Source organism: Carcharhinus amblyrhynchos, chromosome 2, assembly GCF_965287045.1.
Source record: "Carcharhinus amblyrhynchos chromosome 2, sCarAmb.v2.hapA, whole genome shotgun sequence".
Taxonomy (NCBI): Eukaryota; Metazoa; Chordata; class Chondrichthyes; order Carcharhiniformes; family Carcharhinidae; genus Carcharhinus; species Carcharhinus amblyrhynchos.
The window spans coordinates 12,894,888-12,908,597 of record NC_137325.1 but is presented as its reverse complement, the minus strand read 5'-3'; the positions used below and the strand labels follow the sequence as shown (position 1 = coordinate 12,908,597).

The 13,710-nt window shown below is 43.0% G+C and overlaps 1 protein-coding gene across 4 annotated transcripts in view; it reads left to right on the top strand.

The window, feature by feature from the left end:
- fyco1a (FYVE and coiled-coil domain autophagy adaptor 1a) overlaps positions 1 to 12,089 on the top strand; it is a 152,156-nt gene extending 140,067 nt beyond the window's left edge. For 3 of the 4 annotated variants that reach the window (XM_080202378.1, XM_080202387.1, XM_080202396.1), the window contains exons 17-18: positions 3,206 to 3,315; positions 5,476 to 6,725. In XM_080202378.1, coding sequence (XP_080058504.1) covers positions 3,206 to 3,315; positions 5,476 to 5,557 — 192 coding nt within the window. In that variant the 3' untranslated portion in view covers positions 5,558 to 6,725. Of the gene's footprint in view, positions 1 to 3,205; positions 3,316 to 5,475; positions 6,726 to 11,784 lie in introns of those variants that run through there. The other variant, XR_013888544.1, reaches the window with a different exon arrangement.
- The last annotated feature ends 1,621 nt before the right edge of the window (positions 12,090 to 13,710 follow it).

The following is a 13,710-nucleotide window of genomic DNA, read 5'->3' as shown; positions in this document are numbered from 1 at the left end:
TTATAAAGCTGCAACATAACCTCGCTGTATTTAAACTCCATTCCTCTAGCTATAAAGGACAAAATTCCTTTACCTTCTTAATTACCTGCTGCACCTGCAAACCAATTTCCTGAGATTCCTGCACAAGGACACCCAGGTCCCTCTGCACAGCTGCATGCTGCAATTTTTTACCCTTTAAATTATAGTTCATTTTGCTGATATTCCTACCAAAATGGATGACCTCACATTTATCAACATTGTACTCCATCTGCCAGACCCTCATCCACTCACTTAGATTATCTATATCCCTTTGCAGACTTTCAGCATCCTCTGCACACTTGGCTCTGCCACCCATCTTAATGGCATTTTGATATACTTGGTCCTCAAATCCAAATCATCTATGTAAATCGTAAACAATTGCGGTCCCAAAACTGATCCCTGAGGCACACCACTAGTCACTGATCGCCAACCAGAAAAACACCCATTTACCTCCACTCTTTATTTTCTGTTAGTTAACCAATCCTCTATCCATGCTAATACATTACCCATAATCCTGTGCACGTTTATCTTAATAGCGCAGCATGTCCTTTCTGAAGTAGTCAAGAACTTCCAGTTTAGGAAGTCTCCAACCCTTTGGTATCCTTGGCCAAGTCACAACAACTTTCATTTGTATACTGCCCTCATTGCAGTCATACCACCCAAAAGACTTCACAGCAGCTTTGTCAAACAAAATTTGACACCAGACCAGACATCAGGACAGATGACCATAGATTGGTCAAAGAGTATCACCTTTGAAGGATTTTGATTTGATTTATTATCGTCACATGTGTTAGTATACAGTGAAATGTATTGTTTCTTGCGTACTAAACAAACAAAACATACCGTACATAGGAGAGAGTGCAGAATGTAGTGTTACAATCATAGCTAGGATGCAGAGAAAGATCAACTTAGTGCAAGGTAGGTCCATTCAAAAGAAGAGAGGTGAAGAGTTTTAGTGAGGTTTAGGATCTAGAGAGCTGAAAGCACAGCCATCAATGGCATTGCAAATAAAATAAGGAATGTGACAGAGGTCAGAATTTGAACATCCGTCTAGCACAGAGATAAAGAGGAGTAAGTTGATGAGGGACTCAAAAACAGGGCTGAGAATGATACAATTAAAGCTTCACCTAACCAGAAGCCAACATGGGGGTGGATTGAGGTCTTGCCATTTAGAGAGCTAATCAGGAAATCCCAGAGTTAGTGTGCATCCAGTGTAACCAGATCCTTGCCTTTTCCCAATGATCTTTGCTAGATTGTTGCCTGAGTTACAGCAGGAGTCCAGCAAAACCCTAGAATAATTTTAAGGTCAATATTTTGAAATAACCACAAGTAGGTCTCCTGTGAAATTGCTCATTAGTACCCCTGGACTGATAGTGCGGTTTCTGACGTTTACTGTGGTTTTGCTACAGTTTAAACACCGCAGCTTTCAAAGGAGTAAAACACAGGACCTAGTCAAGGTACAAACATCATAGAAAGACAGAAGACTTGTGGATAGGTGCTATAAGTTCAGCCATGTAACAGCCATTTTTCAGATAACTTCTTAAGTGTCCAGTATGCCAGGCAGGAAGAAGAAACTCATTATGAGCTGAAACTGAACTGCCCACCCATATTGGTACAGTTAGTAAATCACTATGCGGTACCAGCCTAAACATAAGCACTATGTTCTTTATTTATGCACACAGGGATAAATAAAGAACCATGGTGTCTGCTGAAGACCTCCCCTGCAAAAACTTGTTTGCCTTGAGGCAGCCTGTACCAGTTGCACTCAAAAAAAAACAGGTCTCCATGCAGCTTAGTACACAAACTGTAACCAATTAGATATCCCTGAATATGGGGTAGCGAGGAACAGGCTGTTACCTGTTCTCACTTCCTGGCCACCACTTCCTCCGAATCCGATTAACATCCTTCTCAATTATCCCATTTCTATCCTTCACAAAACTTCTCTATTATTTAATACATTTTTAATGTTCTATGGTTGATACATGAAACTTGTTTAAGCGTTTTTCTTTCTTTGTCTATTCTACCCTTTAACCTTCCTAAAACTGCACACAAACCACCAAACTGTCTCACATTGCTCTTTCCCTATCTTGTTAATATGCAAACAGTCTATCTCACGCTGCACTCTCTCAATTTTGTTAATATTGTTAAGGAATAGCACACTACGCTGTATTTTGTTAATATATATGCAAACCATTTCATACTGCCCTCTCTCTGTCTTATTAATACACACACTTACTATCCCACACTGTCCTCTGCCTTGTTAATACACATACAGACTATCTCACACTGTCCTCTAACGGCTACCAGTTACTCAAAATGATGACAACTTGTCCATCAAACTGCACCATGCTTTGAGTCTTTGTGATGAGACAGAATAGTGGCGAAGAGAAAAAAAAGCAAGTAAATCCTGCATTCTGGATACCACTACCTTATGGAATATTCTGCTGCATGTACCCAAAGATATCTGTGTCAGGAATTGGCTTATTTCAGTCAAAGGAAGACCAAAGGCCGAAACTCACAGCACTGAGTGGGGGTCAGTCTCGAATCAAGTGGAAGCTGTAACAAAATAATTGATATATTAATATCAGAGAAAGCAAAAACTAAATCTTTTAGTTCTTAATAAAGCGTTAAAGTTGCTGACACTAGAATATCAGACCTCTTAATCAATTAATTAAGATTATCCAGAGTGGCTAAATTGTACACTCCCAGCTTCTCCCGTGGCACCAATACTTGTTTGCCCACTACGCTGGAGTGAGTCTCACCCACTACCCATTCTTCATGCTCACCTATCTGGATCCTGGGTGGCTGCGATGTCTTGTGATTACTGCTGAGAGGAATGCAAGGTATAAACAGCTACTCTTCCAGGCCAATAATAACAGAATGGGGGCATGTGTTGCAGGACTAATTCCAAGTGATACCTTCAAGCAGACTTTGCATGTAATTTATGGTTATCGGCAGTTGTGTGAATGCTTGTGTATCCATGAATGAAAGAAAGAAGGAGTAGGATGTCACTGTAGCTCTGTGCTTGTGACAGGTCTCCACTGCACCTTGTCCTAATTTGCCAATGCTCTCATATACAATAATCTTCAGAGTTGCATCCTTTCGGGGGAGTCAAAGGGATATAATTTCCAAGCCATCGCTCATTTTAGATCCTAATGTTTTACAAAGACTTTTTTGTTATACACAGGTTTTAATTCCTTTAACTCGCTGCAATTCCCACAAGGAAACAATACAAGGACAACTGAAGGCTAGGAATCCAGGGCTGTATTTGCTGATTTTTGATAACTCTTTTTCAAGGTAAGCCACATTGACAATTAGCAAATTATAAAATGGTCCTAAGTCCAAACCCCAGTATACCTGATCCACACCATCTTTCCCACTTTAGTGGTTTTCTTTGCAAAGACAATTTTCTAACTGGCAGCATTCCTTATTCCCTGTTCCAAATTTCTGTGTTTAAAACATTAATCAGCAAAGTAGAACCTGCTCAACATCAGCTGCACCCTCCATGGATTGCCATCCTTTTTGATTCCTGAGTGAGAGAAGCAATCAGTGAAGTGTTTGTTTTCTTCAAGAGAATGAAGGAGAGACCCTGAGGACTATCAATCAGGAACCCTAGTGAAGGCACAGTGACAAAGACTATGCAATAAAGTCCAGGAAGTGGGAAACACACAGTTACGTTGCCACCACTTCTCTAGAGGGTAAGGGGTGTATAGTGCAAGCAGGACCTCAGCGTATGGACTACTACCTTCTGAAGGGACACCTAAAGATAGTAAAACTAATTATGCCAGTACATCTAGAAGATAGGCTGATGGCTGTAGAAATCAGTTGAATGAAAATAGAGGGGATTTAACAATGGGCAAACAATCTGATTTGTTAAATCACTGTCCAGATATTTAGAATGGAATTCTCCAGTTAAGTGTGGTGACGGGCGGCCTTTCCCAGTGGCCAGAATGGCAGAATCCCACACCTTGGAAGCTAACTAATTATGTCTCAGGAGCAGTGCAGAGCATTCATGAGATGCTAATGAATGCAAAGAGCGTTCAAGCCACCAGGCAGCAAGGAGACTGACCCGACATTAACCTGTCAGTGCGAGAATTGGAATACGTTTTTACACTGGCAGATTTCTGACTTTTTGGCTCCTATTAGAGACTCTGCTCCCACCCGCCATCTAACCCACTGTGGGCGGGATGGGAGAATTCCACCCTTAATGTGAGCATCAGGGGATTCACCCACCAGTTGGAGAACAAATGAAAATACTGCATCGCTCCCATTGTACACCCTGTAAGATACTTAACTAGCCAACATCGGGCTTTCCCTGGGACTTAGTACCCTGGGGGCAGAAATCCCACTTCCTGAGAAATGCCAGCCAATCAGAGGCAATGCCATTAGGAGTGGCAACTGCTGCCAGTAATGCTCTAATGATTTCACCAGGGATCTGGAGCCAGTGCTAAATGAGGTGGAATGGGGTCACAGGTAAGTTGGGTGGAAGAAGTTGGAGGTAAGAGCAGAGGGGCGGTTTACAGTGGCCCCCTTCACCCTCTTCCAATGTTGGGTCCATTGATTGGGCACTGACTGCCTGTAAATGAGGCATTTGCTCCTCTGGGCTTAGAAACACTATAGTGCAGAAGGAGTCCATTCAGCCCATCGAGCCTGCACCAACAACAATCCCGACCAGGCTCTGTCCCTGTAACCCTATGTATTTATCCTGCTCGTCCCCCGACACTAATTTAGCATGACTGATCCACCTAACCTGCATATCTTTGGACTGTGGGAGGAAACTGGACCACCAGAGGAAACAGAGACAGGGAGAATGTGCAAACTCCACACAAACAGTGATCCGAAGCCGGAATTGAACCCGGGTCCCTGGTGCTGTGAGGTAGTAATGCTAACCAGTGTGCCACCATGCCGTTTGCTGGGCAGTCTTTGGGAGGCACTGGAGAGCCATGTGACTCTAGTTCCTAAGTCACCACTACAATTCCATTGTACACAGGATAATTGACGTCAAGTGGTTTGACAATGAACATGATTGACATCCGCCAGGAGTTGGTGAGTTGCATGCGTCAGCTCCTTCCTGCCACCAATATACTTGCAGGAGGTTTTCCTACTCCTGCTGGACTGATGCACAGCCTCCCATCCAATTTTACCTACAGGAGGTTTTCCCACTTGTCCAGACTGACACATAGCCTCCCATGTGATTATGTGGGCCTGGCCACCATGTTTCCCACCACGACGGGCTGGATAAAATTCACCCATTAAGGTGAAAATGTGTTTTTACCAGTACAGCAAAAGAAACAGAATGTGAAAATCTTAAACCCACAGAATAGTGCAAGGTTCCAATTTAATCTCTCAAGTTTGAAGTTCATGTAGAAGTGTTGTGAGAAATCTTTGACATTCATTCATTCACTGGCTAAACCCACTATTCAATCAAAGTAACTGTTGCCACTTTATTTCTTTTAGGTTTACCTCAAAGAAGGTGTTTTATCACCTAACTGTTGAAAAGCCAATAATCTACGATGGAAGTGATGCTTCTGACCCATAAAACCCATTCGCATGTATTTTTAAACTGTTCAAGAATTAGCCAGGAGTATTTGGGGCATTACTTCCAAGGTTTGAAAACTATGCAAAAGCTTTATATAAAAATGTATGTAGTAACTTTTCATATATATATACCCACAATGCATAAATACCTATAGAGTGTCAGAGAGAAGCAGTATTTCTTTAGTGGGTGAGAATAGTCTTGCAATAGGAGCGACAGTTGCACTATCTTTTGTTCATGTAATCAGGCACTGGTATGGTATTTTTCCATAGCAGCAACCCACTTTTGCTGTACTCCTGTCACCACTTTTACCACACTTTCCAACTGTAGCTTATTGCAAAATTGTAAACTGTCATGCAAACAGAAAGCACCAGCATTGGTATTGTGCATGGGAAAGAATTAAGTGGGTTACTATCCTCTTGTTTCCAGTGTCATTGGAGAACAAGTGGCATGAATGTGGCCCATTGCGGTAAATGTGTGGAGACGATCTCCTAGTATGTATGGTTAAGAATGTCAGATATTAGAAGCAGGGCAGCTTAACAAGCAAAACTTATTTATATTAAATGTCACATATATTTTGACTAGAGATAGATATATTTTGAAAAGTTTGTATGCCTGGAGCTGAGAAGGGTGTTTGAGTAATTTTTTATGTAACTGCTTTGTAGTATTGCCCATTTTAATAGCGCAGGGTCTGAAAAATAACTTGGTAAAATAGTTTAAATATTTTTCAAATTGCAATGCGCGTTTTGCTCTTGTTCATTTGAATTAGTAGGTCGGATTTTTTTAGAAGATTAATTTACTTACTTAACCATAATAACTTTAAGGTGAGAAACACAGAAGTAGAATGTACTTCCCTCAGATTAGTTACATCCCCAAAAGCGAAGCTTGCAAAGAAACAGAGATCCTATTATGCATGCCATATTTAAATTGATCAGAATGGGGATGATCTGCACTGGTCCACATTGCAGTATGTTTGCTCTACTTCTTTTGCTTTTCCCACCATCCCTCTCAACCTATTCCAAGAGGATTGATTGGGTCAATATTGTAACGGTGATGTGACTGGTCTACTAATTACTAAAGAGCATCAGAACACTACAAAGAATAAACTGCCTACCTTGGGAAATCTAGGGTGCACTTTTGCCACATAAACATAAGAACATAAGAAATAGGAGCAGGAGCATGCCATCTGGCCCTTCGAGCCTGCCCCGCCATTCAATAAGATCATGGCTGATCTGTCGTGGCTCAGTTCCACATTCCCGCCCTCTCCCCATAACCCTTAATCCCCTCTCTTATCAAAAACCCATCAACCCGCGTCTTAAAAATATTTAGTGAGGTAGCCTCCACCACTTCAACGGGCAGAGAATTCCAGAGATTCACCACCCTTTGAGTGAAGAAATTCTTCCTCAACTCCGTTCTAAACCGCCCCCCCTTTATCTTGAGGCTGTGCCCCCTAGTCCTACTGTCCTTTCTGAGCGGGAAGAGTCTCCCCACCTCTATCCTATCCATCCCATTCATCATCTTATACATCTCAATGAGATCTCCCCTCATTCTTCTAAACTCTAACGAGTACAAGCCTAGTTTATTCAGCCTGAGGTGCAGAGGTGTATGCAGGCTGCATACCACTACCTTCTGAGGTCAACTAGGTACAGGTAATCATTTTTGTTTATTCATTCATGGGACATGGGCATCATTGGCTGACCAGAATTTATTGCCCATCCCTAGTTGCTCAAGGTCAGTTGACAGCCAGCCACATTGCTGTGGCTCTGGAGTCACATGTAGGCCAGACCAGATAAGGACAGCAGATTTGTTTCCCTAAAGGGCATTAGTGAAGCAGTTGGGTTTTTCTGACAGAGTCATCAATAGATTCTTAATTCCATATGTATTTATTGAATTTAAATACCACCATCTGCTGTGGTGGGATTCGAATCCCGGTCACCGGAATTATTAGTTGAGTTTCTGGATTTATAGTTTAGGGATAATACCACTAGGCCATCACCTCCCCCTAAATGCAATAAATGTCAACCTTGTCAGTGTCGTCTTTGTCCCAAGAATGAATAAGATAAAATCATAATGCTAATGAGAGTGAAACTATCAGTCCTGGACTTTTAGGGAAATTTATCTGAGATATCTAGTGCTATAGCCTTCTCTTACTAAAGAATAAATGTTACCCATACATCCTATCTAGTGCTGCATTGTCATAACATCAGATAGCATTGAAATGAGCCAAGGCAGTTTCCTGCTGAAATATAGGAATATTGGGAGAGTTTATCAAGTCTTCCTCTTATCTCTTTTATTTCACTATGTCACCTCATATTTTCCTCATATTTGTTGCTTGCTCACTCTTTCCTTCCATTGCCAGTACCAAAGCTGCCTTTTCTTACTCTCACAGCAGAGAAACCACAGAACTATCACATTGCCAGTGTCATAAAAAACGCTTCTTTTAAATTTAAATCTTTTAAAGGGTGGTGTTGCAAATTAGCTTAATTGAGTAAATTCAGAAATGGTGCTGAATGGGACACACAAGCCTGTGAATCATATGAGGAAGCAATGACTACAGAAAAGCTCTGGGAGTAAATGAGTTAAACTAGCTTTATTTCTTTCCTGCATTGGCATTTAAGATTCTAAATTTAACCCACCCAGGAGAGTATTCCTGTTGCTGTGAGTGTGAGACAAAAGCAAATGGAAGCACTGGAAATGAAGAATAGGTGGAGGTTGAAGTGGAAAGAAGAGAGTTTTAGTTACACCTTAGGCAATGCAGGGAGTGGGGAGGCGGTAACAGGAAAATTCAGAGAACAACAAGTATACAAAGGCTGAGAAAAGCCATGGGGCTTGGATCTACTCGCTGGGAGATGTCATTTAGGCAGATGTTTGAAACGTTGTAATAACCCACTCCGGAGGAGTGGAAGTACATCATTCATCAGGTCTGCTCCACCTGAAAACTTGCATTTATGTACCACTTGTCACAACCTCCCTAAACATTGCACAGCCAAGGAAATACTTTTGAATTGTAGTCACTGTTGTCCTGTAGGAAAATGCAGCAACATTTTTTTTTACATAGGATTACACAAACAGCAGTGAGGTAAATTACCCACTAATCTGTTTTGATGGTGCTGGTATTAAAAGTAACAACTGTGGTGCCCTGCTGTTCTTTAAATAACTACATAACAAGTTTCACATCCACTTAAGAAGACAGACAGGGTCTCAGTTTGATGCCTCACAAGATAGAACCTCCAACAGTGTAGCACTCCTTCACTTCAACGCTGAAAGACCAGCTTATACGCTCAAGTTTCAAACATGGCGCTTGAACTCACAACTTTCTGAATTGGAGGTAGAAGTACCACAACTGAGTCAAAGCTGACACCAAATGATTCCTACCCTCCCCCCGTACACTCAGTCTAGCCCATCATGGATCTTACCCCACCAGTGTAGCCCACAAGGGACCCTCTTCAACTCAGTTTATGCTTTCATGGATCAAATATCACCATGTATTTCCCATTGTGGACACTATCACCAGTCATAGAGGTTTACAGCATGGAAACCAGCCCTTCAGTCCAACTTGTCTATATCACCCTTATTTTTAACCACTAAGCTAGTCCCAAATGCCTGCGTTTGGCCCACATCCCTCTATACCCAACAAGTCATTGATGTTAACTTCCCAACCTGCCATATCATGGAAGGTATCTTGTATCATATGCAACAAAGGGCTGAAAGCTAAGCCTTTGAAAATATGGGAGCTGGTAAAATAAAGCTGGTTACCAGCCTGCTGCCTTCTTACCTACGCTTAACCTGTCCCTCAGATTATAGAGGGCGGGTAAGGTGTCCACCTTTAGGCCTATTGGGGCCTGTAAGTAGCTAATCCTCTGCCAATCAACGTCTTCGGTCAGCCTTTTCCACAATTTTTGGCCTGTGGGGAAGGCAGGAATATTGTGATTAGCCCAGCTATCACTGCGTGAGCTGCTCTTGGGTAACAAGTGAGTGTGTCACTTTTGGGGCATACCCATCAAGGGCACCCCCCCATTGTCTCTTGTGGCCTCTCTAACCTGGAAGCTCCATCCCGCAAATGGGAGGTCTACCAGCCAGGCCCGGGATTTACATCAAGTCCAGGAGACATTGTCCTTCTTCTATATTCTGTTCTGACACTGATGCAACTGCAGAACTGCCAGTTCTGGGGCAGGACATCCTTCCTGATGGGGACCCAAGAAAGGATGCCCCAAAGTAATATCACTGTGGGGCCGCTGGATTTCTGATGGATTAACTTTTAGTTGGGGACACATGTAATTTGTTCATTCAGTGTGGACTCTACATCTTAATGTTTCCTACGTTACAGTAAAAAGTCTGACAACACCAGGTTTTAGTCCAACCTATTTATTTGATAATATACTCACAAGCTTTCGAGGGACACCCTCTTCGTCAGGTGAATGGAGAGTTACAGCCATGTCTACATTTTAAAAAAAGCCCTCCATTGGCTATTGAGCACTTTGAAAGATCCCACAGTTATGAAAAGCACAAGTTCTCGCATTAGCCCACCCACACTATCCTGTGATAGATCTTGGGCTAGATTTGTGGGGCCAACAGGCATCTTGCCCTGTAGTCTGAGAACCAGCAGGGAGCTCCCATTGGTTACACGTGGGAGTCCTGGTGAAGTCAAATGCCCATCAAGGACTTAAATGGCCACGTTTGGGCTTCTCCCACAATTGAGATCCTTGGCATCCTATCCGCCAGTAGCTGCTGGCAAATCAGAAACCAACTTTGCCTGCGCCATTGGGAATGTTGGCTGCTGACAGTACTGTACCCACCAGAGGCTCAGAAACATTGTGGGACACCCAGTCCAAAGGTGAGTGAGGATGGTTCAGAGATCACTGAGCAAAGGCTCGGGAGGGCTTGTTTTGCAGCACTGTGCCCCTTCCCAATGCTGAGTCCCCTGATCAGGTACAAAGTGTCTAATCACGAGAGAACCTCGCCCCACCGCGCATGTTCCCCCTCAACCCCCAAGGGGCGATGTTCAAGCGCACAATCCCTGAGGCACAACTGAATTGCAGTGACCTCGAGGGATAATGGGTGTCAATTATCTCATAAATGAGCCTAATAGACATCCCACTCATCTCGCATCTGCCTCATCTGAGCTCCTACTTGTGGGCAGTTTTGCTGCCACTGGGAGACTGTCATGGGACCTCTCCAACAATCAATTGAACCTAGGCAGCGTTGATTACACCACACGCGACACTAAATCCAGCCCCTTGTCTCTCAAGTAAATCATAATTAATCAGTAAACGTTTAACCAAAAGCAAAAAAAAACTAGAGGCTGCAAAGTAATACCGCTTCAGCAGATTCCAAACACCAAACGGGCTCTTCAGTCTTCCAACGTAGCAAAAACCTTAGAATCTTTTTAATTCCTTTGAACACACTCTAGTAAACTGTGGAAACTCTAATAATTGCATTTTGTGTGAATTTAATCACTGCCAAAGAATTTCAAATTCAGTTTGCAAATTAACTTTGAGAGCAGAAAGTTTCCCACTTGCTTCAGGTGGCTTTCAGAGTTTCTTGCATGACTCTGTGACAAAGAATCATGTAACATCAGGCACTTGTTTCAGTGTACAAAGTTCTGATTCAGAGTTCTTGCTCAGATACCAAATAAAGAATGTATTTTAAAAATACAACTTGTGTGCCATCTATTTGCTGAACGGCATTTGTACTTTGCGAAAGACAGATGTCCAACACACATTTGTTAGAAATAAAAACAGAAATACTCAACAAACCTGGCTGAATCTGTGGAGGGAGAAACAGGGTGGGATTTTCTGGCCACACTCATTCCAAAACCAGAAAATTCCGCCTGAGGTGACCGGAGGTTGAAATGTGGTGAGTTTTATTGTGTTGACATAGGAGGGGGGGGACAGGGGGTTGAAGCTCAAAACGAGAGTATGGAATTAGGTAGCGGGCACAAGAGATTAAATAACAGATGCCATGGAGCAAAAGGCACTGGGAGTAGTAACGGTTGTAGTAAAGAAAGAAAGCATTGGTCCTGATTGAGTGTTAGGGGTAGAATAATGAACAACTCTGTCTCAAAGCAAAATCATGCAAACAAGATTCAGACTGGCAGGGGCATCTGTTTCTCTGTCCACAGGTGCTGCCAGACCTGTGAGTATTTCTAGCATTTTCTGTTTCTGTTTCGAACATACACAATATTTTGCTTTTATGTATTGTTTGAAGACTGTGAAACTTTTATCTTTCAGCAGTTTCAGCCCTGACTCCGGTGGCAGTCAGTAAGGTGGAGGTGACCACTGACAGAGTTGCTCAACCACGCAGCATAGACCAATGATGCAAACCTCCCTATCAGACTTTTCTCAGCAGCCAAGGAATAACAGGAAGGCAGAAGCAAATAAAGCGGGCCAGAACTTTCTGACAAACTAACAGCAAGGTTAACCTACAAGCTGTTATTAATGTCTAAGTTGTCCGACAGTTTGTGGCAAAGAAGGGCTGGATATGACTATGTCCTGCAAATTGTCACAGGCTGCAGGACGATTTGCATTGTTTCATTGTCAGTCCCACAAAATTGGCAGCTCGCCAGCCATCTCCCCAGGAGTTTCACAAAATAGCTGCACTTGTTACCAAATAAAATCACCGCAGAACCTCTCAGCAGTGTGAGGACCTTTTTTAATTGTAACATTTACACTCCTGTAGCACCGCTTAATCTCTCTGGTACAGTAGAAGCTATTCAAACTGTGGAATATCGTTCCTGGAAGTAACAAATTGCTTTTAGCTATTCCAGGAATGATATTCCGCAGTTTGAATAGCTCCTACTGTACCAGAGAGATTGAGCTTTTAGCAATTTGTGTTTTTTCCCTCACTTTTTCTCTTGCTCTCTCTCTCTCTCAATCCAATTTTTCTTCCCCTCTCTCGGGGGAAAGGATGAGAAGTGGAGTTTTTAACTTTCTGGCGCACTGGGAGAGGATTGGGGCTGGTAATCCTGTAGCCTACAGGAAACCTAGAAGTCATTGTTTCAAGTCCACAATGTACTTCCTTGGGCTCTGACAGCTGCCTCAGCTGGAAGTCAGCTTAGCTGGCAGATCCCAGCTTTCAGCCAGGCAGGGCATATTCCAGAGGAGGCTGCAGGACGAAGGAAGTCTGATCCTGGAGGAAGAGGAGCCTGCTCCTCAAGTCGTGATCTGGGATACCCAAGCCAAGTGCAGAGTAGGAGAGTTGATGATGAGGGAGCTTGTAGGGCCAGAAAGAAGCTCTCCTGTTCTTCTGGCCCGCAAGAAGTGTGTCCCATTGTTTCAATTCATATTACTGGGTTTCCTGAGGCACAATGAAAGTCCCTTGTCCATCTCAGCAATACAGCCTCAGAGCACTAGGAACCTGGGTTCAATTCTGGCTTGGGTGACTGTCTGTGTGAAGTTTGCATTTTCATAGAATCATAGAATATAGTGCAGAAGGAGGTCATTCAACCTTTCGAGTATACACTGACTCCCTGACTGAGCATCTTACTCAGGCCCTCTCCCTCACCGTATGCCCGTAACCCCACGCATCTAGCATAGCTAATCCACCTAACCTGCACATCTTTGCACCCGGAGGAAACCCATTCAGAGACTGGGAGAACGTGCAAACCCCACACAGTCACCCAAGGCCAGTATTGAACCCAGGTCCCTGGCACTGTGAGACAGCAGTACCAAGCACTGTGCCAACGTGCAGCCAGTTCTTCCCGTGAGGCCCTATGATCTGCATCATTTCTGTTGACAGCCATTTTCTGATGCATCCTCTAAACTGCATCTTGCATAACGTGTGCTAAAGATCTGGTGTTCACAGAATTTAATGCCAATTCTGATTATCAGCCAATCAGTCTGGTTTTAAATAAAAAAAAGACCGTTTTCAAAAACGGCATATTAATTGATTAAAGAGGACTGATTCATAGTTTTGCCAATCTGAGATTCGTTTCAGTTTCAACCTACTTAACACATTCAAAGCAATAGTGAAAGTTTTGTTATTGGTGGGACTGAAGAATTCCCACGAGCTGTACTGCAGATTCATGTTGTAGCATCAGAAAGGCAACATGCAACGATAAAGTGACTTGAAGCAGCCATTACCCTGTGGAGATACACGGGTATTGGAAGTACAGCGAGGGACTGTGTTAAATCTGCGCTCCAAGTAACCCACAGTGA